Source organism: Ascaphus truei, chromosome 14 (genome assembly GCF_040206685.1).
Source record: "Ascaphus truei isolate aAscTru1 chromosome 14, aAscTru1.hap1, whole genome shotgun sequence".
In the NCBI taxonomy this organism is placed as follows: domain Eukaryota; kingdom Metazoa; phylum Chordata; class Amphibia; order Anura; family Ascaphidae; genus Ascaphus; species Ascaphus truei.
Genome location: NC_134496.1, coordinates 40,165,393 through 40,187,980, shown reverse-complemented (window position 1 = coordinate 40,187,980; position 22,588 = coordinate 40,165,393). Strand labels below are relative to the sequence as shown.

The 22,588-nt window shown below is 44.4% G+C and overlaps 1 protein-coding gene across 6 annotated transcripts in view; it reads right to left on the bottom strand.

Moving 5' to 3' along the window:
* Positions 1-22,588, bottom strand: part of SCHIP1 (schwannomin interacting protein 1) — a 236,336-nt gene that overhangs the window by 21,258 nt on the left and 192,490 nt on the right. The window contains exon 1 of one of the 6 annotated variants that reach the window (XM_075570583.1): positions 15,878-16,020. The exons of 4 other annotated variants lie outside the window; for them this stretch is intronic. In XM_075570583.1, coding sequence (XP_075426698.1) covers positions 15,878-15,925 — 48 coding nt within the window. In that variant the 5' untranslated portion in view covers positions 15,926-16,020. Of the gene's footprint in view, positions 1-3,937; positions 4,205-15,877; positions 16,021-22,588 lie in introns of those variants that run through there. One more of the 6 variants, XM_075570584.1, reaches the window with a different exon arrangement.

Genomic DNA, 22,588 nt, shown 5'->3' with positions numbered 1-22,588 from the left:
GGAAACAAAATGGATGTCAAAATATCCCGCACCGGCTTCCTATCAGCCCACGTTAGGCTACGGCCCGCTGCCGGCGCGTCTGTGAGACAGGCGGCGCGTGCAGACAAGTCCCCCATTCTGCACTGAGCTGCAGAGGGAAAAGACAGGGGTGTGGGAGGGTGGAGTGACGGGGCGCGGCCGTGATCTCAATTTTCTTGAGAGCAGGAGTTTCTGTCTGCGCAGCGCGGCGGCCCCCCCTCGCAGCGGGTCCGGTCCCATTGTGGGGCGGCTCTTGTCCCTGCAGCGGGCGCTGCAGTAGCCAGTGGGGACCTGGCCTTACACAGGGCATTTAAATACCAGGAAGTGCCGGCGGCACCTTTCCCGGTCAGTATCCCAGGAACCGGACGGCCCCTTAGCTGAAATTAAGACGGTTCAACACCAGTGACCTCTCACTCCCCCCCCCCCCTCCCCTCCATTGATATTAAAAAAGGTGGACAGGGGATCCCAGAGGTGAAACTGGTGCTTTAAATAGAAAATAAAACAAGTGGTAACATTTTCACAGCTGTGTTTGCTCACACAATGGCATCCTCACGTGATCTGTTAAACTCATCACCAAGTATTTGAACATCACATGAATGCTCCAATTCAATTTGCTGTGAAGCCACCTTGTCCTTGCACCATTCATTTGCATTGAGCTTAAACCTTCCCGAGCAAATGGAAACCGGTGAACTGCAAACACTTAAGTGTATGATATTTTGTATCTCATCAAATCTGTACATTTAATAGAAATGTGACTGTAGATTACACCGCTACAATGCTATTAAAGCATCTGTTGGTGCCGTTTGCCAGTTTCCAATTTTTTTTGCATGTAACTTTTTTTAAACTTATTTTAAGGCATCCCTTCTTGCAAATCTGTCTTTATTTTTTTAATGTAATGCTTCGTTCAGGAGCTTTGTGTCGGGAGTTAAAATGGAGCTCTCCCCGGGGCCCAATGCAGTCTAAAGGTTACCATGGTAACTTCAGAGGCTAGACGTTAAAGAAATGATGTTTCCGAACACTGCAAACACATGCAGTACACGCTCAGATGAAAGACACTAGCATTATACGAGTTAAACTCACATAGGCTTCTGGGGGAAATTGCAGCTTTAATATAGTTTGCCTTTATTATGTTCTACAGTAATCGGCTCTTCTAATTTAATTGAATTTGTTGTCATATGCATATCTTAAAAATGCATGTTCTTGCCTAGGATGGAGTATACAGGGTCAAATTATAGGAGAGAAGAAACATATGTCTGCGCTAATACAAATGTATGAACTTCCAGGTGCCTTACCTTTTTTCTGCCCGAAATATGCCTTAAACTGGTCACCCCCGAGATCCACATCTGCGGCATAATTCAGGGGTGCTCAACGCCAGTCCTCAAGCCCACTCAACAGGTCAGGTTTTTAGGATATCCCTGCTTCATCAGTCTTTGACTGAGCCTTTGATTGAGCCACATGTGCTGAAGCTGGGTTATCCTCCTGAAAACCTGACCTGTTGGTGGGGGTCTTGAGGTCTGGAGTTGAGCCCCCTGGCATAATTAATGCACAATCTGCTGTGACAACCATAGGTTATGAGCTTACAGAAGATTGGGGGTTCTGTACGTGTGGTCTAGCAGTGACAGCTATAATAGCAGAACACTTCCCATCAGAAATCGTTTTCCTGACTGCTTATGGAAATGCCCAAATATTCAGTGCAGCTATGTGTGCAAGTTTGTGATTTTAAATTCAGGCAGTCCTCGGTTATCCAACGGAATCCGTTCTAGAAGTAGCATTGGATAGTGAAACCGTTGTAAAGTGAGTCCCATGTTAATCAGTGGCGGTGAGCGTCGGATAACGCATTCCGGCAGCGAAAAAGGGCCCATAGGGTTGCATTGTAAAGCGTCGGATATGCCATTCGTTGTAAAGTGAATCTTTGGATAACGAGGACTACCTGAAGTCAGCTGAAAATGTTTCTGAAATCTACCTGAAGCTGCAAATCTGCAGAGTTAATATTATTAGTTTTTATTTTCACATCACTTAAACCGGGGGTCCTCCAGAGCTATTTTTAGCGCTGGGAATGGCCTGGTTACCAGTTTAGCTGCCTGGACATTTAAATGGTCGCCCAATCAGAAGCGGCGACATCACTGCCTTGATAACATGGCGGCTTCCTACAGGCCGATGGGAGCTGTGGGGTCGTGTGGCCACTTTGATTTTCCTAAACACCAGCCACTAAACCAGTAAGTATCTCGGAAGCTGGGGTGTCCCGAAGCTAAAAACAGAGCAGTTTAGCTCTGAACCCCCCTGTTCAAATTAGAAATGAATCGTTAGAGAGGGGGGGGGGGGGGGGGTAGGCTGAATTGGCTGCTTCCTGAAATAAGGGGTTGAATTTTAACTCTCTAATAACTCCTCCATATAAATCATTCAATTGCTCACTGATGCAAATAGAGTGAAAAGGGGGAAGAGTACAGAATCTGTACCGTTTTGTCCCCAGTGCGACAGCAAAGCCCTGAAGGGGATCAAATGATTCATCTACTAACACCTGACTGTATTATAGCATGGGTGCTCAACTCAAGTCCACAAGCCCCCTCCCCCCCCCTCAACAGGTCAGGTTTTCAGGATATCCCAGCTTCAGCACAGGTGGCTCAATCAGTCCCTGCTTCAGCACAGGCAGCTCAATCAGAGGCTCAGTCAAAGACTGAGCCTCTGATTGAGCCACCTGTGCTGAAGCTGGGATATCCTGAAAACCTGACCTGTTGAGGGGGGCTTGAGGACTGGCGTTGAGCACGCCTGTTTTATAGTATCAGCAGGTCTACAGCAGAAATCCATCTTGGCTAGCTGCACTGGGGCGGTAACACCTTACGCACCTCTCCCAGGACCATCTTTTTCCTGTTAGATGTTGGTTTCATCATTTAAAATATTCCTAGCACAAGATACTGTATCTCTCATGGACTCCAACTAAGTCCTACTAATAAAAATGTGCATTTTTCCTATCACATGCAATTTTTGGGGACCAGAACCCCCCTTATCGTACTGACTTCAGCCCTCAGCAGATGACATCTATGATGCTTAAACGTGACCTAGATTCCCTGTAAGCTTGAGAAGGAAAGAGGTGGTGTACATGAAGTACGGTGACAAGTCCCATTTGCGGGCTTTTATATGAATATTTAAATGATCTAAGTGGTGTGATTAGTGTATCCGCTTTCTGTCTCTCTGCGCTCATCTGATTTTAGATGGAGAAAATAAAAAATAAATAAAAAATATTTGCAGCTTAAAGCATTTAATGGTAACAATTTGAATAATTTTAAACAGCTGTTGCGTGGGCTCCTACATGGGGAATTGGAAGTATTTGGGCAAAATGCATTTTCCATGAATAGTATAAAAGGCCCAAAACAATCAATGTGAAATCAGAACACAATCTAAAAAAAATTGCATTTCTACAACACGCCCTTTCCAAATAAGACCTTTTACTGAAAAATACTAACTACATATTGTTACCATGTTTAAGGCTTAATTACACATCGATGCCATAGAATTATACATCAATACATGTGACAATGTATTACAGTCTTCTAAAATAAAAAAGCATTTCATTTTCAACAACATACTGCATGCATCAATATTACTAAATAATATGTGATTGTAGCATCATGTGCTAGAATGTCCATAAAGTTACCCCCTGCCAATAAATCATTTTTTTATCATCTATCAAACAAGACCTAGTAACAAAATACAGGTATGTATGGGTGGTATTCCTGCATGAAAATCTAAATATTTTCACCAGGAATTTAATTCATCACGAGGAGGGAGGTTGGGGGGGGAAGCAGGTACCTATTGGAAAGGAAAGCAGGGAAGATAGGAGCAGAGAGTCTGTGTTGCACGAAGCAAACCATTTCTGTTTCATTGCAACGTAAAGGCCTGGGGTGAAATGCTTCATGCTTACCTGGTACGCAAAGCTTTCTTGGTGTACCATCTCAGTGCATCATACAGAAAGAGGATACCAAAACCAGGAATAGATTAGCGAGGGGAAAAAAAAAAAGCAATTACAGCCACTGAAGAGGAGGAGGAGGAGGAGAGAAAAACGCCCTGGTTAGGCGAGAGGCTTTCTGCAGATTAAAATGGATGCTGCTTCTGCTGCTTCAGCCTGCGCAATAGCACGGCTTTTCCCACAGAAGCGGAGCAGAGCGGGTTCTCCTCGGGGAAGCGGGCGATCAGGCTTAATAATAACGTCTAGTTGGGGGAGGGGGTCTCGCCTATCATGGACACAATTGGCCAATTATATTAGAGATACAAAGGAGGCTGGTGTGACCTTCTGGGGCTGTATGAAGGCAGTTAACTGATGTGGAAAATAAAACACACACACACACACACACACACACACACACACACACACACACACACACACACACACACACACACACACACACACACACACACACACACACACACACACACACACACACACACACACACACACACACACACACACACACACACACACACACACACACACACACACACATTCCAATGTCAGCCTTTATGAATACATTCTTACATGTTACCTTAGCATCTGTTTGGCTGTGTAAATGAGATAACCTAAAAACAGCAGCACAGAAAGATAATTTATTTGATGGCATTTTTTCATGACAACACATTTTTATACAGCCCTACAGCAGTAGTTCTGCAGTTTGGGGTCACTGTTCACGGGTGCATCCCTTCCTATGTAAAGTGCATCTTGGCTTCTGGGAGTCGCAGTTCCCAGGGGTGGCCAACTGCAGTCCTCAAAGGCCACCAACAGGTCAGGTTTTCAGGATATCCCTGCTGCAGCACAGGTGGCTCAATCAGTGGCTCTTGGATATCCTGAAAACCTGACCTGTTGGTGGCCCTTGAGGACTGCAGTTAGCCCCCCCTGCAGTAACCCTTTCTCTGAATGACCAGCCTGCAGCATAGGAACTTACATTCCTAAATAACAGGAAAGGATGACCGATTTAGCCATTTCAAGGGAGAATGTCAACGTTTATTTTTAGTTGCATTACTTACGTATTGAAAACGAAACAGTATGAATTCTACCATTGTAGGAGAAATCATTACAAATAACAGGGGCAGCGCTGCCTTGTGAGTGAACAACAAGACTGAGACAGACTTTGGGCATGTTATTTTATATACCAAGATTAAAATGGTCAGTGCTGGGGATTCTTGTGCCGCTATATACAGAGCTGCACACACAGCGTTATATAAGAATAAACCATTAGGGGCAGAAATATTACACACAATTCAAGGCTTACCACTCCTACAGTCTCAAAGAACTGCAAATAAGAGGCATAACACATGAAATGTTTCTTTTTAAATAAATCAGTTATGTAGTATTAGAGAAAGAAAGAAAGACAATGTAGTTTAACAGTGTCTGATAATACAAAGATGAAAATTCAAACCACTATTGGTGCAGCACAGCTGAATTAGGGAATATAAGCATAAAAGTAAACTTTAAAAACAAAATTGCTTTTCAGGGAGAGCAGAGAAGAACTTTTCAAAAAGCATCTAATGACTTAATTGCACATATTCAGAGTATGTAAAAGCCACTCGCTACATTATATAACCAGCCTGGCATCCTCTGGCCTTTGCTTTCTACAGTTCATAGCTCTTTATTATACTGTAATCATTTCTGACCGTCACAGGTTTTTTCTCCCCGTGGCAGCAGCAGTTAGGTACAAAAATACCCTCGCCAAAAAAATAATAATACAGGGAATTAGAATGTAAAAAAAGAAGTCTTTAAAATCCAGATGCATTAATTAGTAACCCAGTGCCAACATACGGTGTCCCGCCAATCAAAATCAGCTGGCGCTCTTCACAACATATACAGCAAGATTGTCAGTTCCCTTCAGCCTTTCGCAGACGATCCTGGCTTCGGGAACTGCGCGCACACACATTCCTATCAAGTATAATCTACCCTGAATAACAACCCTTTCAGTGGCAGTTCACCCGTCACTGTGGGGCCTTAGCATTGCAGCCCTCCCATTGGCTCCACTAGGGCCTAGTGTCAGTATTCTGCAAACACAGTGCAAGTAAAACAAACCAGAGTATGTTCTGTCTGATAACAGTGCTGTGGAATGCTTAGAATGCAGAGGACACAAGTGAACGAATGGTAGTGAATATTTAAAGGGGCAATCCCTCCTAGCACCAAAGTGAACTAATTCCAGCGACATCTTTAAGGGGGATAAAGCTGCAGACCAAGCAATATCCTACATGGTTTAAAAAAAAAAAAAATTAGTTCTGTAGTATGAGAAAATACTTGTAGCAGTTTTTTTAAACAACTCTGAATGTCACTTTTAATGTATTATAATGTAAAGCATTTTTTGTTTATATGGCAACCATTTACAAAGTCACATGCCCTTCCTCTTCTGAAACAGGCTCTGGCACACCCCTTTTTGAGCCCTTCCCTCTCTCTCGCAGTGCACCAATTGTATCTAGTCACTGCCTGGTCACATGATCTTCCCCACAGAACTTTGCATCTTTGGTCCTCTTCTGCTGCACTGGCAGCCATTTAGTGAACCCCCAAGCAGAATCTTCGCAGATCAATTGGCAACTTCGCTAATTACTAATCATTGTGTGGATTGTATTGATGCACATATTAAAGGGAGGAAATTTTCAATTAAAAAAAAAACGGCAGCTTCGACTGCTGCTTTAATATGATACTTGTCCCCTTATCTGACACCCAAGAGTACTTTCAATGTATTTTCGTAAAGTGAGACTTGGGAAGGGTTTGATTTCCACTGGCGGCTCCCTTTTGTGGGATGTCACTGTGTGATTTTACAGCCAGAGTTCCCCCCCCCCCCCTTATCTTTACTGGTACTCTGATAAGGACAGGATGGGATAAGGGTAAAGAAAACACTGGATTAACAAACCCTTCCCCATTCAGAAGTCGGTGGACCCCAGGTCTAGCCCAAGCTCAAAGAAATGACTACACATACGTTAGAACCAGCAGAGGATTGTGTTAGGCCTGGGACCCGCTGCGCCCGGCGGCGCGGGCGGCCACACGAGAGTTCCCCACCAGCAGGGCAATCCAGCCGGTCCCGGTCCCCCCTGGCTGCACAGCTCACTACACGCTGTGACGCGTCAGCCGCTACGGGATACAAGAGAATTGTAATCCCTAGCGTCGACGCGTCACGTGGTGTGGCTGTGAGCCAATGAGGAGGGGAGGCTTCGGGAGGAGGAGAGGCTTCGGGGAGCGGGGAGGAGTGTGGAGGGAAAGCAGCGTGAGTGCCTGTCTGTGTCTGTGTTTGTGTATGTGTGTGTCTGAGTGCGTGAGTGCCTGCCTGTGTGTGTGTGTATACGAGTGCCTGCGTGTGTGTGTATGAGTGCCTGCGTGTGTGTGTTGCTTTTGATTACCTTCCATCAGCAGCTCCAGCCCGAGCCCGTGGAGGGGGGGGGGGGGGAGAGTAGCGGGTCCCTCCGCTCAAGCCACGCCCCCCTCCCGCTCAAGACTCCCATTCCCGCCCCCCTCCCGCTCCGGCTCCCGCTCCCTACAGACCATATATCGCGGTCTGTGTCTGTCAGCGCCCCGCCTGTCTGCAGTGCGGGCGCGCTGACTGAGGGAGCGGGGCCTTAGCCTAAGGCTTAGTGCAGAGCTGCTCAGGCTCCGTTCTCAAGAACAACCAACAGGTCTTCAAGATTTCTCCAATAAACATTTCATGAACCAGCTCTAATTATTACCAAGTCAACTTGCTCAGTTCGTATTGCCCTGAACATTTGGGCCAGTGATTGCTGTTGAGGACGGATCTTGAGGAACCGCCGAGTAATGTTTCCACTTTATTAGATCTTCAATATATCTTGCTTAGCGGCACTGATCATGTAAAGATGTACGTGCACATACTAATATGAACTGGAGTTGCAATAAAGTCTAGAAATCTAATAAACTCCCTACAATTCCAAACTTTAGTTAAAAATATAATTTAAATCGCTTTAGAATTTGAGGTTCTGAATGCAAATATACAGTATGTCACACAGTGATGAAGCTGTAGAAAATAATTATTAAACTTGTAGTGACTTTAAAAAACAAAAACTGCCTTCTGACTTTAAACAACATTTCCAATGTTATGCATTTTCACACGTTCCACCAAATATAATTTCCTTTGAGATTTCTCAAAAAATTATCATTTTGTGAGAATTTCACAATAATCCCATGGACCGGGGGGATAAAAGGAAAGCAAAGGGTTTGTGCTAAAAACTGTGACTGCACCTAATAATAATAATAGCATGTTCATGTATAGCGCTGCTAGTTTTACATAGCGCTTTACATATACATTTTTGCAGGCACAGGTCCCTGCCCCATGTAGCTTACACTCTATGTTTTTGGTGCCTGAGGCACAGGGAGATAAAGTGACTTGCCCAAGGTCACGAGGAGCCGACACCGGGAATTGAAACTCTGTGCCAGTCAGTGTCTTTACTCACTGAGCCCCTCCTTAACATGAACAGTTAATTTCCTAATACTATGACTATTCACAAACAATACAGCCAACGCAGTAGAATGACAGACACTCATGGTTCGGAAAAAGTAAATGAGTCATCTATTACTTCTCTTTAGCCAGTTACATAATCGTTATTCAAGGAAATGACTAATGATGTCTGGTATACACAACTCAACATAATGAAGTCATTCGAGTTTTCAGTCAGATTTTATACATTCTTATGAGGTCATTCCCTTTTTACTCTGCGTTCCACCCTTGAACCCAACACGAGAAACCAATATCAAAAGGCAGTCAAGTCGTGTGGATGTATAAAAGAGCAGTCCTATAATGGGTTATTTGCGCTGCCTTAAGCTAAAGACTCAACAGATCCATTAACATGTTCACGTTCAGTATATGGAAATACGCAGTTTTATAACTGAATGATGATGTTTTGAAGAATGGATCAGGAAAGGCAAACAATACTAGCCCTTCCTCATAACACACAAAGCATAATATTCATATAACCTACCTGCTTATTTATATATAACATGTACATCTGTTGAATGTTTAATTAACACAGTATCAACTTCTGCTTCATGCCTCAGTTCCAGGTAAGCATCGGAATGGTTATTTCATAGGTTAAGCAGTGATAATAGCCTTGCAAATTTGATCTTAAAAACCAAACTCTGAAAAATAGTTTACCCTATAACCACTACTTCTTTCATTAGGGACCATTCCAGGGGTGGCCAACTCTAGTCCTCAAGGGCCGCCAACAGGCCAGGTATTAGGGATATCCCTGCTTCAGCACAGGGGGCTCAATCAGTGGCTCAGTCATAATGATTGAGCCACCTGTGCTGAAGCAGGGAGATCCTGACATGTTGGTGGCCCTTGGGACTGGAGTTGGCCACCTCTCAACTAGTTAAAGACTCAGACCTTATTAAAGGAGATAATTAAGAAGTGGTTTATATGTTGAAGTTATCAGGGCTGACAGATAAAGTTTAGCATCCCTAATATAAAATAAAGGATTGCACGATGGTCCTTTACAAGGCTGCGTTCTGTGAAGCGAGGTGGAACCAAAGTACCTCCAGAACATCTGAAGAACACTCACGATTCTACTCCTCAGAATGAAACCGTCCTGCCCACAGATTCACTTTTTTTTAAAGTAATGTATCTCTTGTGATCTACTGTAAAAGGGTGAAGGAAATGACTCCACACTCCGAATATATATTGCTGGTGGTTAGACATACAGAGTAGACCTGCCACAGTATCTAACCATACATATATCACAAAAGCAAAAGGCCATTATTGCTAAAGTGAAGTTTACTTAAAGCATGTAAATACAAAATAAATACAGCAGAATAATAGTTTCAGAGCAACTGCCCCTTCGTCAGATCGCCCCGAACAGTAATTGCGTTTGGTCTGTGTGCGTTAATACACTACCTTAAGCCGCGTTTATAGTGACGGCGACGCGACCGATGACGTCACCCATCGCCACTGGCGAAAGTTGCAATTTAGTTTGGAGCGATGTCGCTAGCGACACGGCCAGTGACGTCACGAAGGGGACGGGCAGAGTGCAGTAGGCGCTCTGTGATTGGTGTACAGACAGTCACATGTGGCGACTTTCTCTCCCAAAATCAAAATTTCAATGGCTTCAAAAAAATTTCTGTAGCTCCGTCACCGTCGTGCTTACTATAAGCGCATGCGACGGATCCAATGTATTTGTTTTGGCGCGACGCCTTCGCCAGGCACTATAAGCGCAGCCTTAATCCTGCTCTTGTGAGCTACCCACAAATGTATACAAACCTGTGGTGAATAACACCACCAAACATGCAATTCAGAATGGGAAATCATAACTGGGACGGTCTCCCCTTTCCAGTTACGTCACAGTTTGGATCGTGGTTCTGATACCCTCCTGCCCCCCAGGGATGTTATACAAGTGATTAATTGCTCATTACTACTACTACTCAGTAGCCATCTTTTTTTGCAAAACTATTTTTAGACAATAGGATCAACTTTTAATTACGATGTCAAAGCAGCAGTCCAAGCTGCGTTTTTTTTTTTTAATTAAAAATGTTCCCCTTTAATATGCGCATCAATACAATCCACACAATGATAAGTAACTAGCTAAATTGCTGATCGATCCGTTCTCCTGTGAGTGATCGGCGAAGATTCGGCTCGGGGGTTCACTAAATGGCTGTCGTGCAACAGAAGAGGACCAAAGATGCAGAGTTCTGTGGGGAAGATCATGTGACCAGGCAGACACTAGATACAATTGGTGCACTGCTAAATCCCCTACATCGTTTAATAGATGTAGGGGAAAAGACTATAGGTATTGGTGGTAGAGGCAGATCTACAATGCAACAACAGAGCAAGGATACACAGGGGGGAAATGAATGCACAGTTAATCTATTTCTCTTCGTTCACTTGAATAGCCGTTTGTGCACTGTTAACAGCTGCACATAGGGAGAAAGGGAAGATGAATGAAGAGGAGACGGCTTAAGCCATGTAACGTTTTATACCATACGCTCACCAAGGACAAGAAAATCAAGCGGCATATTCAGAAACAGTGTTGTTTTTAAAAAAATCCGTAGTCAAAGATATCATTTCTAGCCAACAATTTGTTCATTTTAATTTTATTTTTCATTTATGTTTTTTTGTTCCGTAGCACACATGGTCCTCCATTACAGTCTAATTAAGCAAATTACAGTAACGAAATTTGGTTCTATTTCATGTTTATCTCTTGCTTGCTTTTTGCAGTGTAGGAGCCAGACACATAAGCCTTGAATTATTTAAGACTAATGTATACTGCTCGGCTGGTTAAGGGCAGTCAACCAGAAATACTCGGTCTATTATGTTTCAGTGTTTAATTAAGACGTTCTTTAAATGATGCAATCAGAATAACTAATAAGATCACACAGTTCTGTCCTCAACATTCAACAAATTCGATAAGTTCCAAGACTTCCTTCATAGAACTACTCTAGAGAAAATGTGAGTAATACACGGCCACCATTTCTTGCATATTTGCTTTTTCATATACATTTTTTTCAAGTTTTTTCAAAGTGATTGGTCTTGGGGAACGGGCCAGATGGGGCTAGGAGCCCTGAAACGTTGCCCCCCTTCTGTTTTCCGCTCCTCTCCCTCCCCTTGTCTACCCTTACTGTGTCTCCCCTTCCCAGTGCATCCCCACCCTTTTGCCCACCATATTTTATGTGCTGTACGAGTAATGTTAAGTACAGGCATACCCCGCATTAACGTACGCAATGGGACCGGAGCATGTATGTAAAGCGAAAATGTACTTAAAGTGAAGCACTACCTTTTCCCACTTATGGATGCATGTACTGTACTGCAATCGTCATATACGTGCATAACTGATGTAAATAACGCATTTGTAACGGGCTCTAGTCTCCCCGCTTGCGCACAGCTTCGGTACAGGTAAGGAGCAGGTATTGCTGTTCAGGACGTGCTGACAGGCGCATGCACGAGCTGCCGTTTGCCTATTGGGCGATATGTCCTTATTGTATTTGTATTGTATTGTATGTCTTTATTTATATAGCGCCATTAATGTACATAGCGCTTAAAGCGAGTGTCCTTAAACCGGGGTATGCCTGTACTGCCTACTAGTGATGTATTATTCAGCTTGAACATTACCATCACTGTTATGTGTGGATGTTTGCTTCATTTAATATTTGATATACAAGTAAAATCTTATTTTCATTGACAAATGTTGTTGCAATTATATTCATGTTTGAGTGCTGGGAACTCTCCTATGTTAGATACTGTCACTTTGAAGGGAATTAGGGTCCCTCCCTGTTCCCGTGCACTACAGTTCACATTTATTATTTTTTCTATACTTCATTTCAGGTGCTGCTAAAAACTTTATACTTACATCAAAAAAAAAATATTCCAAGGGGTGGTCAAGTCCCCAAACATGAAAAATCCTAAGAAACATTTGCAAATTCAGCTTATAGTCCACTTAAAACAAAATTGAAAGCGGTATTTTATATTTACATTTATTCATCTACCAATGGGATGTTTGTTGGGGTGGAGTTAAAACAGCTTTAGCCTGTGAGGTCTTGTTCAGGGTGGCAGAGACAGGAGGTGGAGGGCGCGCGTCCGCGTGTGCGCGCGTCAGTCTGCTGGGCGATGTGTGCACATCATCCCCTGCAGACCTTTGCTAGCGTTGAGGAGGCGGGGCTACAGACAGCAGCTTAGGGATGGGTGTTGCTATGTTCAAATCATTTTCAAGAATGATTTGATTGGCTGCCAAAGTACCAGTGACGCTGCTGCAGCTTGAAAAAACAACTTGAGTTGTTTATGCAAACTGTAGCAAGCGTCAACTCCGTACTTCGGCAACAGGGTAGCTTCTACCCTGACAACTGATATTGACTTTAAATACTTTGTTTTGAACGTACGCGCGCTACGTCGTGAAGCAGGCACCCTGAACGAGGCCTAAATAATTCTGCTCAGTGCCTGTGGTTTTTAAAAAAAAAAAAAAAAAAAAAAAAAAAAAAAAAAGGTGCATGCAATATACAGTATATCTTAAAAAAATAAATCTATTCAGACAATTAAAATAAAACAAAGTCTGGTAATTAGCTCACATTTCGTCTATATAGCTGTAGAGTTTGTGAAGGTATTGTGTGTGTGAGATATCGGGTAGCTTTCCTCCCTAAAAATAACTGGATACAGAAATGAGGCGAGTGGGCACTTTAGATTTGCTCTGCTGAGGTCTGAGCTGAGCCTATCGCTCATCTTATCCTTATCTATATCACTTACAGTATCCTTAGCAAAGCTTTCTTGGCACCATGTGAGTGTGGCACGTACTTATTGTAGATGTTATGGAGTTATGGTTTTCCAGATACATACTGGATTTAAGAGTGCCAACAAATTATTGTGACTGTGTGCTAATTTGCCGGTCATTACCCAGAATCCCTGGCTGCAATGGAAGCACTGTATGCCAAGAGATAATGGGGAAAGGCAGGGCTGCAGACATGTGAAAGTGCTCACAAGTGGGATTTTTTTTATTTGATGTACACCAAATTATTGAAACTTAATAAACGGGTATTATTGTACCGTCGCTCATCTGATCCCTGCAGTTCTCTGTAGAATCTTGCATATATGTTTTGATTTATTGGAAAATTTGCAAAATATACAATAAAAAGTAACTGGATACAATTTTAAAGCTGCAGACAATGCAATATCCTGCATGTGATTTGTTTTGTTTTTTCAAATAAATCAGTTCTGTACTATGAGAAAATACTTGTAGCATTTTTTTTTTAAATAACTCTGAATGCCTTTTTTTAATGTATTATAATGTAACAAGCTTTTTTATTTCTATAGCAACCATTTACAAAGTCACATCCCCTTCCTCTTCTGAAACGGGCTCTGGCACACCCCTTTTTGAGCCCTGCCCTCTCTTTAGCAGTGCACAAATTGTATCTAGTGACTGCCTGGTCACAAGATCTTCCCCATAGAACATTGCATCTTTAGTCCTCTTCTGCTGCACTGACAGCCATTTAGTGAACCCCCAAGCCGAATCTTCGCTGATTGATTACAGGAGAACAGATTGATTGGCAACTTAGCTAATTATCGTTGTGTGGATTGTATTGATGCACATATTAAAGGGGGGGAGGGTGGACGAGGACGAAGGCTACGTACGGGATTCAGGCCTTCCAAGCGTTCCTCGATTTCCTTCAGTTGCTAAACCCAGTATGTGAAAATAAAGTAAAGTGCTTGGAAGAAGTTACCTTTGCTCTAACAATGATATGCACCCGCAGTACCATCTACTGGTCACACTAGAATTGCTGTATTAAGCAGTCCTACAGTATGGGTGCTTTGCAAAACTCACATTTTACGTAGAGCTCCCGACAGATGAACCCATAGGTAAGAGCACGTGATTCGAAATGGTTACCATAGAGAGACCTACTTATCCCATTTAGAGCTGAGCCACACTGGCGTGAAACCTTCCTGAACAAATGAGTGGAGCCAGCATCTAGTCAGGAGTACGATCTGGCATAGTTTTCATTATAACCTCATAACAGTTACCCATCTCGTCAAATCTTTCAGGGACTATTTCTTGAGCGAGCTATGCTGCAGTCATTTATTACAGCTTTAAAATTAAAACTCTGTAAAAAGGTATTGCTCCCTAAAGTATGTGTTGTGGGAATAGCTGCAGTGTATAAATGGTTGGAACACACAAGCCTCAGGTGATACAATAATGACTGACCTGTCAATCACCAACCTTACTGGTGCAGCGGTGATTGACAGGTCAGATAAGACCGGATCACTTAGGAAGTAGAAGGGGGGGGGGGGGTGGAGAGGAGGAGATGGCAAGAGGGCTGGGGGTGAAGCTAGTCAGAGTGCTCCAGTACTCTACCCGCCCCTGCTCTCAATGTACACTGTGGCCAGGGGAGAGGGGAGGAGCATGTGTCACAAACACACACCCTGGCACTGACGGATGGGGGATAAAGGGGGGAACCCACCCCTACGCTTAGAACACTGACTTCTAAAAAAAAAAATGTGTTTGCCTCCTAAATATTTAATATTTTTGTCCACCCCTGCAAGTTTATTCTGTACCTGTAATCTGTTTCTATTTTGTAACCACCTATCTTTTAATGCACTGTCTTAAAAATAAAAAATACAGAATTGGCAGCCTCATATAAACTCAATGACTTTTTACTTCGCAAACCATGTACTTGGGTTCAGCGAGCAGGGCAAGAATAAAGGTTTGTACTATAGACATTACCTGTCATCACCCATGTGAGCAGCGGAAGCCCAGATTGGCTGCTGCCTAGATAACATTATTACATCTTTCTTTTAATGCAAATTCAAGTGGTAGTCATGCACTGGTAAAATATGTACCAGGAGTCTCTAATCATAATGTAAGTGAAATAAAACTTACCTTGTTGGAGCAGAATAATAGAACTATGATCAACCAATATTTTCAGTTATACGTCCAAAGTACAAATGATTGCATTATGCTCGTGCTTGATTAGTTCCACTTAAAGATCAAGGCAGCAAAGAGACAGCCATTTAAAAAGTGGTTTTGCTTTTAGATACATTTCCCTGAAGTCAGGCTAGAACTACAGAATCCGCTGCTAAATTGTTGCATTATATCCAAATTGTACACAGTATTCTAGGTTTCCAAATGTTCCGTTGGTTCCGAGTCTCGTGCTACCCGATTCCGTCACGCAAAGGAACCCCCCCCCCTTCCACAGTTTCTGCCACCTTGGAGTCTCCTTCAATCTGGACACTTGCGTTCTGGCTTTCAGGCCACTAGGAATTCTACGAAATGGGTTTTTGTTTTTACTTGTCTATCGCCATCAATTCACTTGAATTTAAAAAAAGATACATCAGAACAAAGACTGATTAAAAAACAACAACAAATAAAAAATTAAATAAAAAAAAATCAAAGTCAATGAAAATCATTTTATAATACTTACCCATCGGCCATGACGGGCATTACTGTTTCTGGTATCCATGTCAAACATCCCTGCGTTTATCTACATTTAATCTAAAGGAGGAAAATCCCACAAATCTCCTCTGCAGAACAGATGCAGGTCTCCGGAGCGATACTCTGTAAACCAAAGCCACTTACACTTTAAGACGCCGCACCATCCTGTCAATGTCTTGTAACCTTTGTTCATTCTCCACCCTGGACAAAGTTCACTACAATTAGCCACATGTACCAACAGATTAAATCAAATGCATCATCAATAGCACAACCATGAAAAGACAAACACACCACTTTAATATCTATTAATTTTACACATATATACAGTGTGACACACACACACACACACACACACACACACACACGGAAAAAGGGACCCTTTTCGTTTTTCATCATATTTATTTCTTGCTTAATCGCCATGAAAACGTGCACAATTGTCGGTTTGTTACGTAGATTAACAGTATATCAGATGCACAATGTAGACAACTGGTAACTAAATTGATATCAGGGAGACGGTATTGCTGTTCAGGACGTGCTGACAGGCGCATGCACGAGCTGCGGTTTGCCTATTGGGCGAGGGGAATCAGTGTGTCACTACTACGGCGGTCTGTAGGGCAGAATAAGTATCCGTACTCGCGAAGCGAGCGTTCGGACACAGGAGTATAGGGCTATTCAAAATATGTCCTTACTCGCGAGTGTACTAAAAGTGAGTGTCCTTAAACCGGGGTATGCCTGTGTATAACTCATTTCCGTTGATGTGACAGTGTCATATCATCATCACACTTTATTCACGAATTCTAGTTCTAATTGAGGACACATTTAATTAAAATGATTTCACATTTATAGATTATATATAGTCACTAATAGGGATTATGTTCTCCTTTGGTCATATGTACATTATTATATGGTTTGATTTGTGTGCGTAATGTTTACATCTGCGCCTAATGGATTACATGCTCTGATTAATTGGTTAATCACTTAAGGCAGGGGTGCGCAAACGGGGGGGGGGGGGCACAACATTTTCCAGGGGGGGCGCGGTGGTTAGAGGCCACACGCTCTTCGTCAAGGAATTTAAATTAAATGCTGGGGGATCGTGTGAGGCCTCTGCAACTTCCCTTACCTTGTTTTATGGCGACGCAGCATCAGATGACGCGGTGGGGTCACGTGACATCACGTTGCCATGGCAATGTGACATCACGTGACCCCGCAGCGTCATTTGACACCGAAGCAGGCAGGGGGACGCAGACTGAAAAGTTTGCGCACCCCTCACTTAAAGGATACGTGTATAAATATAAGAACCCTGCCTCAGTGATGTTAACCCCTGATGAAGCACATTGGACATGCGAAATGCGTTGAGGTCTCGTCACTTTATGTTACATGTCATCACGAAGGAGCGTCCATAAGTCATCACATGGAGACGCCAGTCAGCGGATCAGCTGTTGAGCCGCGTAGCCTCCACAGATCCAAGTGCTGCGAGTCCGGGGACCTGGTCCTGGCAGAATTACTTCAACAGACCTCAGCTCTCACCGGGACCTTGTGGAGCCTACGTTTACTTGTTTAATTGTAAGTCTATGCTATATGTGTGTGTGCTTTTTTATCACAATTACCTGCTATTCCCTTCTGGTGTGCTGTGTCTTTTGTATTGTTGCCTTGAAGATGCGGTTGGATTATTTGGTGGGAGAACGGAGCACTCACTGTAGGCTCATGCGGCAAGGAAGTGGAAACATTGAAAATTTACCGATTTCATTATATGAACGTCTGCACGATTGGAACATTTTACGTATGTGTGTGTATATGTGTGTATGTGTGTGTGTGTGTATATACACACACACACACACACACACACACACACACACACACACACACACACACACACACACACACACACACACACACACACACACATATCATACACAAATATATATGGAGTCGCTTATTTTATTATAAATTAGGGCTTCACAAAATTCCCAGAGATACTGGTTATTTAAAAAAATAAAAATAAAACGCGCTCTGAGTTTTCCTGTGAAGAGTGAGAACTTATAGTAACATCTGTTCCAATAGGACCAGGGGCGGCCAACGCCAGTCCTCAAGGGCCACCAACAGGTTAGGTTTTCAAGATATCCCAGCTTCAGCACTGGCGGCTCAATAAGTGGCTAAGTCAAAGACTGAGCCACCTGTGCGGAAGCAGGCTCGACTGAGCCACTGATTAAGCTACCTGAGCTGAAGCATGGATATCCTGAAAACCTGACCTGTTGGCGGCCATTGAGGATTGGAGTTGCCCACCACTGCACTGGTAAGTAGACCAATATTTTGTGGCACACCATCATTAGCCTAAAGCAGATTAACTTCTGTAATACAGGCATACCCCGCATTAACGTACGCAATGGGACCGGAGCATGTATGTAAAGCGAAAATGTACTTAAAGTGAAGCACTACCTTTTTTCCACTTATCGATGCATGTACTGTACTGCAATCATCATATACGTGCATAACTGATGTAAATAACGCATGTGTAACAGGCTCTATAGTCTCTCCGCTTGCGCACAGCTTCGGTACAGGTTGTGAGCTGATATTGCTGTTCAGGACGTGCTGACAGGCGCATGCGCGAGCTGCTGTTTGCCTATTGGGCGATATGTACTTACTCGCGAGTGTACTTAAAGTGAGTGTCCTTAAAGCGGGGTATGCCTGTAGTCAACTCCAAACCGTTAGGAAATGGCAAACAAGTAGTTAAACTAACGGGATGTGGAAACTCTCAATGACCCTCCTCAGAATGAGGACAGCAGTACTGCTCAACTCTTACAATTATTACACTTTTCCTTCAATAAATCTGGTGCATTTTATATTTGCAATAAAATCTAATATATCTCTAAATAAAACCGTAACAAATTCCATGTGCTCCCTGAATCACAACCCAGACTGTATTTCCAACTAAATTACAGAGCAGTTCCTTCCGTGGAGACCGAAAATTATATTTTCTATTTTTATCTTAAATACAAGGAACCCACCGCAGGATGTGGGTGTAACCCACCCAAGCTTCAGCGAGGCAGAAAAACAGCAAGGACATGATTTTCTTTTCTCTCCAATCTTCTCATCATCATCATCATCATCATCATCGTACCGATTTGCATAGGGCAAGTATTCTAGTGATTAATTCATTTTTACAATGCGGGGGACACCCTTATAAATCTTTATATGTCTATATCTTTAATGTATTTATGTGACCACACGAATTCATATTTTACAGTGTCTTGCAAGCCAACTGTTTTGTGTATTACAGTGCCTGTTCCCGAATTAGTTATACATAGATTTCCCTTTCATCTGTGACCAAATGTATTTGTATCAGTGTCCTCCAGCCAAAATGTTGTCTGGATACCATTGCTAATTTACCTACACCATGGAACATCACATTTATATGTCCCTTTCATCCACCCAAGGTCAGCCCACCTGCTGCCTACACCCGTTCCTCATCCCAGCGAAATGCTTCCAACTGGCACCTTGCTCCTAGATGAGAGGATTAGAGTCAATCCGTGGTCTCTGTGTGAGCGAGTCTAATTTTGCCATGGAAATACGAATTCCTACAAGAATTCCATTCAAAGAGACAAGAGAGTCACATAAATCCAATAAAGATATAGACAAATCCAAACCCCACATCTAGAACATAGGGTTGGCAACACTTACAAAGACTATTTTTGCATATGTTGTCTAGAGCAGGGGAGTGCAAACTATTTCAGCTGTGCCCCCCTGCTCTCTCGCCCCACTTACCTTGCTCGGCGGCGTCAAATAACGCCACGGTGTCATGTGAGGTCACGTGACCCCGTTGCCACGGAGATGGGCGTGTGACGTCACTCCGCATGGCACTGCGTCCCTACAGCTCTTCAGAAACCCGGTAAGTTAGTTACAGAGGCCTCACGCGATCCTCCTGTATTTAATTTAAATGCCTGGAGGAAGAGCGCGGGACCTCTGCAACCGCCCGCGCCCTCCCAGACAAATCTCCCGCCCCCCAGTTTACGCACCGCTGGTCTAGAGGATATGCCTAAAGCTTCATCGTTTGTACAACATTTGGAGCCAGCAAAACCACTGACATTACCCTATACACGTGATACACCAAAACTGCCCACCATGCTAAGACTAGAAAAATGAACCCACGTCGAATGAGGATCACTAGGTCTGTTACAGTCTCATTACCAACTCTCATGTCCAGGTGTAACAGGGGTTACCCCTCCGCCCCCCCCATTTCTTTTGTCAAAACTTTATGGGGTTTGTAGCACATTTGTCTTAATGAAAAAAATGGGAAATCACAGAAACTGAGCAAAATCAACCGGTCCAGATAATGCTGGTACAGGGACTTGTGCAAATTAAATGCCACCTTTGGATCTTGGAGTGCCTGTCCTGATTTCCTCTATCAGATGTGCTGCCTCGCAGACACCAGGACGGTCTGCACCCTACTATTACCTGTATCTACGCATATGTGAGTGCCTAGTTGTGTATGTGTGAGAGAGATATAGATATAGATGGGTGTATACACACACACACACACACACACACACACACACAATTATATATACAGTATACATACACACACAAAGTATGAGCAAAGTATAGGGTGTTTATTGACCCATAACACACGATTACCCAACATTTCTTCAGGGGTGAAGAAGGAACCGTGTGTTATGGTTCAATAAACACCATATACTTTGCTCATACTCTGTCAAGTGCTGATATGTAGAATACTTCGGTTTTCTTTTTCCTGTTAGCACAGACCCCTTCTTTAGGACGCTCAGTACAGAGAGTGCAGCCATCACACACACACACACACACAAACTTAAAAAAAAATAGTTAGTTAGACATCCTAGATTCCAAGTACTGTCAATTAAGCATGAGATTTAGAAAATGGTAAAGGTGCTGAACTTATACAAGAAAGGATTATAATAAAAGTACAATTTGTGGCTACACTTTTGTAATCAAAGATGGAGTACTGCATGAAAGGAGCAGACCTTCCAATATGGTTAGGGTGACCACCCGTTCCCCTTTTGCCGGTACAGTCCCGGTTTTTCGGGAGCTGTACCGGTTTTCTGTGTGTACCGGAAATGTCCCGGATATTCCTCAATGTGTCCCCGTTTTTTGTTTTTTTGTTGCCGGCGGTGCGCGAGTAATTAGCTGCGGTGCACTGTGCGCTGTACGCGAGTCTGCGGCGGCGGCGGCGCGGAGGAGGAAACTGCAGCAGCCCGGCTGGTAAGTATTTTTTTTTTTTAATGCCGCCTCACCCCGGCAGTTTCCTACCTTGTTGGCCAATCCCCAGGGTCCCGGCATTAAGCCCCGCCCCCCGGCATTAAGCCCCGCCCCCCGGCATCATCCTTCACCAAGGACCGGCAAGTGGGAATTGATGGAAGGGCGCCGTGGGGTGGGGTGGGGTGGGGGGGTTAGGGCCAGCGTGCCTGGGGGCGGTGGGCAGGACCAGCTTGCCTGGGGGCGGGGCTTCCGCTTCCTGCGGCAGAGCACACGTGGTGTGTGTCTCTGCCTGCGGCTCCTGGCTCTTCTGCGCGGTGTCTTCCCCCCGCTGCCCGCCCGGGGGGATAGGAGGTGGGTTTTGGATCCGTTGCCTCCTGTCCTGGCGCTCCCTCCCCCCCCCCCCGGTCCCCTTGGTTCGGTAGATTGGCGCGGGGGCTGGCAGTGGTGGCTGCGCGGTGTTCCCCCATTCTGCCCCGGGAACCCGTGGCTGCCCGCCGGGGGAGGGGGGGCGGCAGTTTACCTTTGTGTCCCGGCGCTCCTATCCCCCCCCCCACCCCCTAGGTGTGGGAGATGGGCGCGGGGGTGGGTGCAGGGGGAGGCGGAGAGCCACCTGCTCGTGGCTGCCTCTGTCTGTACTCGTGTGTGTGTGTGTGTGTGTGTGTACCACTGTCTGTGTGTGTGTGTGTGTGTGTGTGTACCAGTGTCTGTATGTGTACCAGTGTCTGTGTGAATGTACCAGTGTGTGTGTGTACCAGTGTGTATGTACCAGTGTGTATGTACCAGTGTGTGTGTGTACCAGTGTGTGTGTGTGTGTGTGTGTGTGTGTGTGTGTGTGTGTGTGTACCAGTGTGTGTGTGTGTACCAGTGTGTGTGTGTGTACCAGTGTGTGTGTGTGTGTACCAGTGTGTGTGTGTACCAGTGTGTGTGTGTACGTGTGTGTGTGTGTGTGTGTGTGTGTACCAGTGTGTGTGTGTACCAGTGTGTGTGTACCAGTGTGTGTGTGTACCAGTGTGTGTGTGTACCAGTGTGTGTGTGTGTGTGTACCAGTGTGTGTGTGTGTATACCAGTGTGTGTGTACCAGTGTGTGTGTGTGTGTGTGTGTGTGTGTGTGTGTGTGTACCAGTGTGTGTGTGTGTGTGTGTGTGTACCAGTGTGTGTGTGTGTGTGTGCCAGTGTGTGTGTGTGTGTGCCAGTGTGTGTACCCGTGTCTGTGTCTCCCTCTCTGTCCCTCTGTCCCTCTCACCCTCTGTCCCTCTCACCCTCTGTCCCTCTGTCCCTCTGTCCCTCTCACCCTCTGTCCCTCTCACCCTCTGTCCCTCTCACCCTCTGTCCCTCTCACCCTCTGTCCCTCTCACTCTCTCTCTCTCACCCTCTCTCTGTCTCTCTCACCCTCTCGCTGTCTCTCTCACCCTCTCGCTGTCTCTCTCACCCTCTCGCTGTCTCTCTCATCCTCTCGCTGTCTCTCTCACCC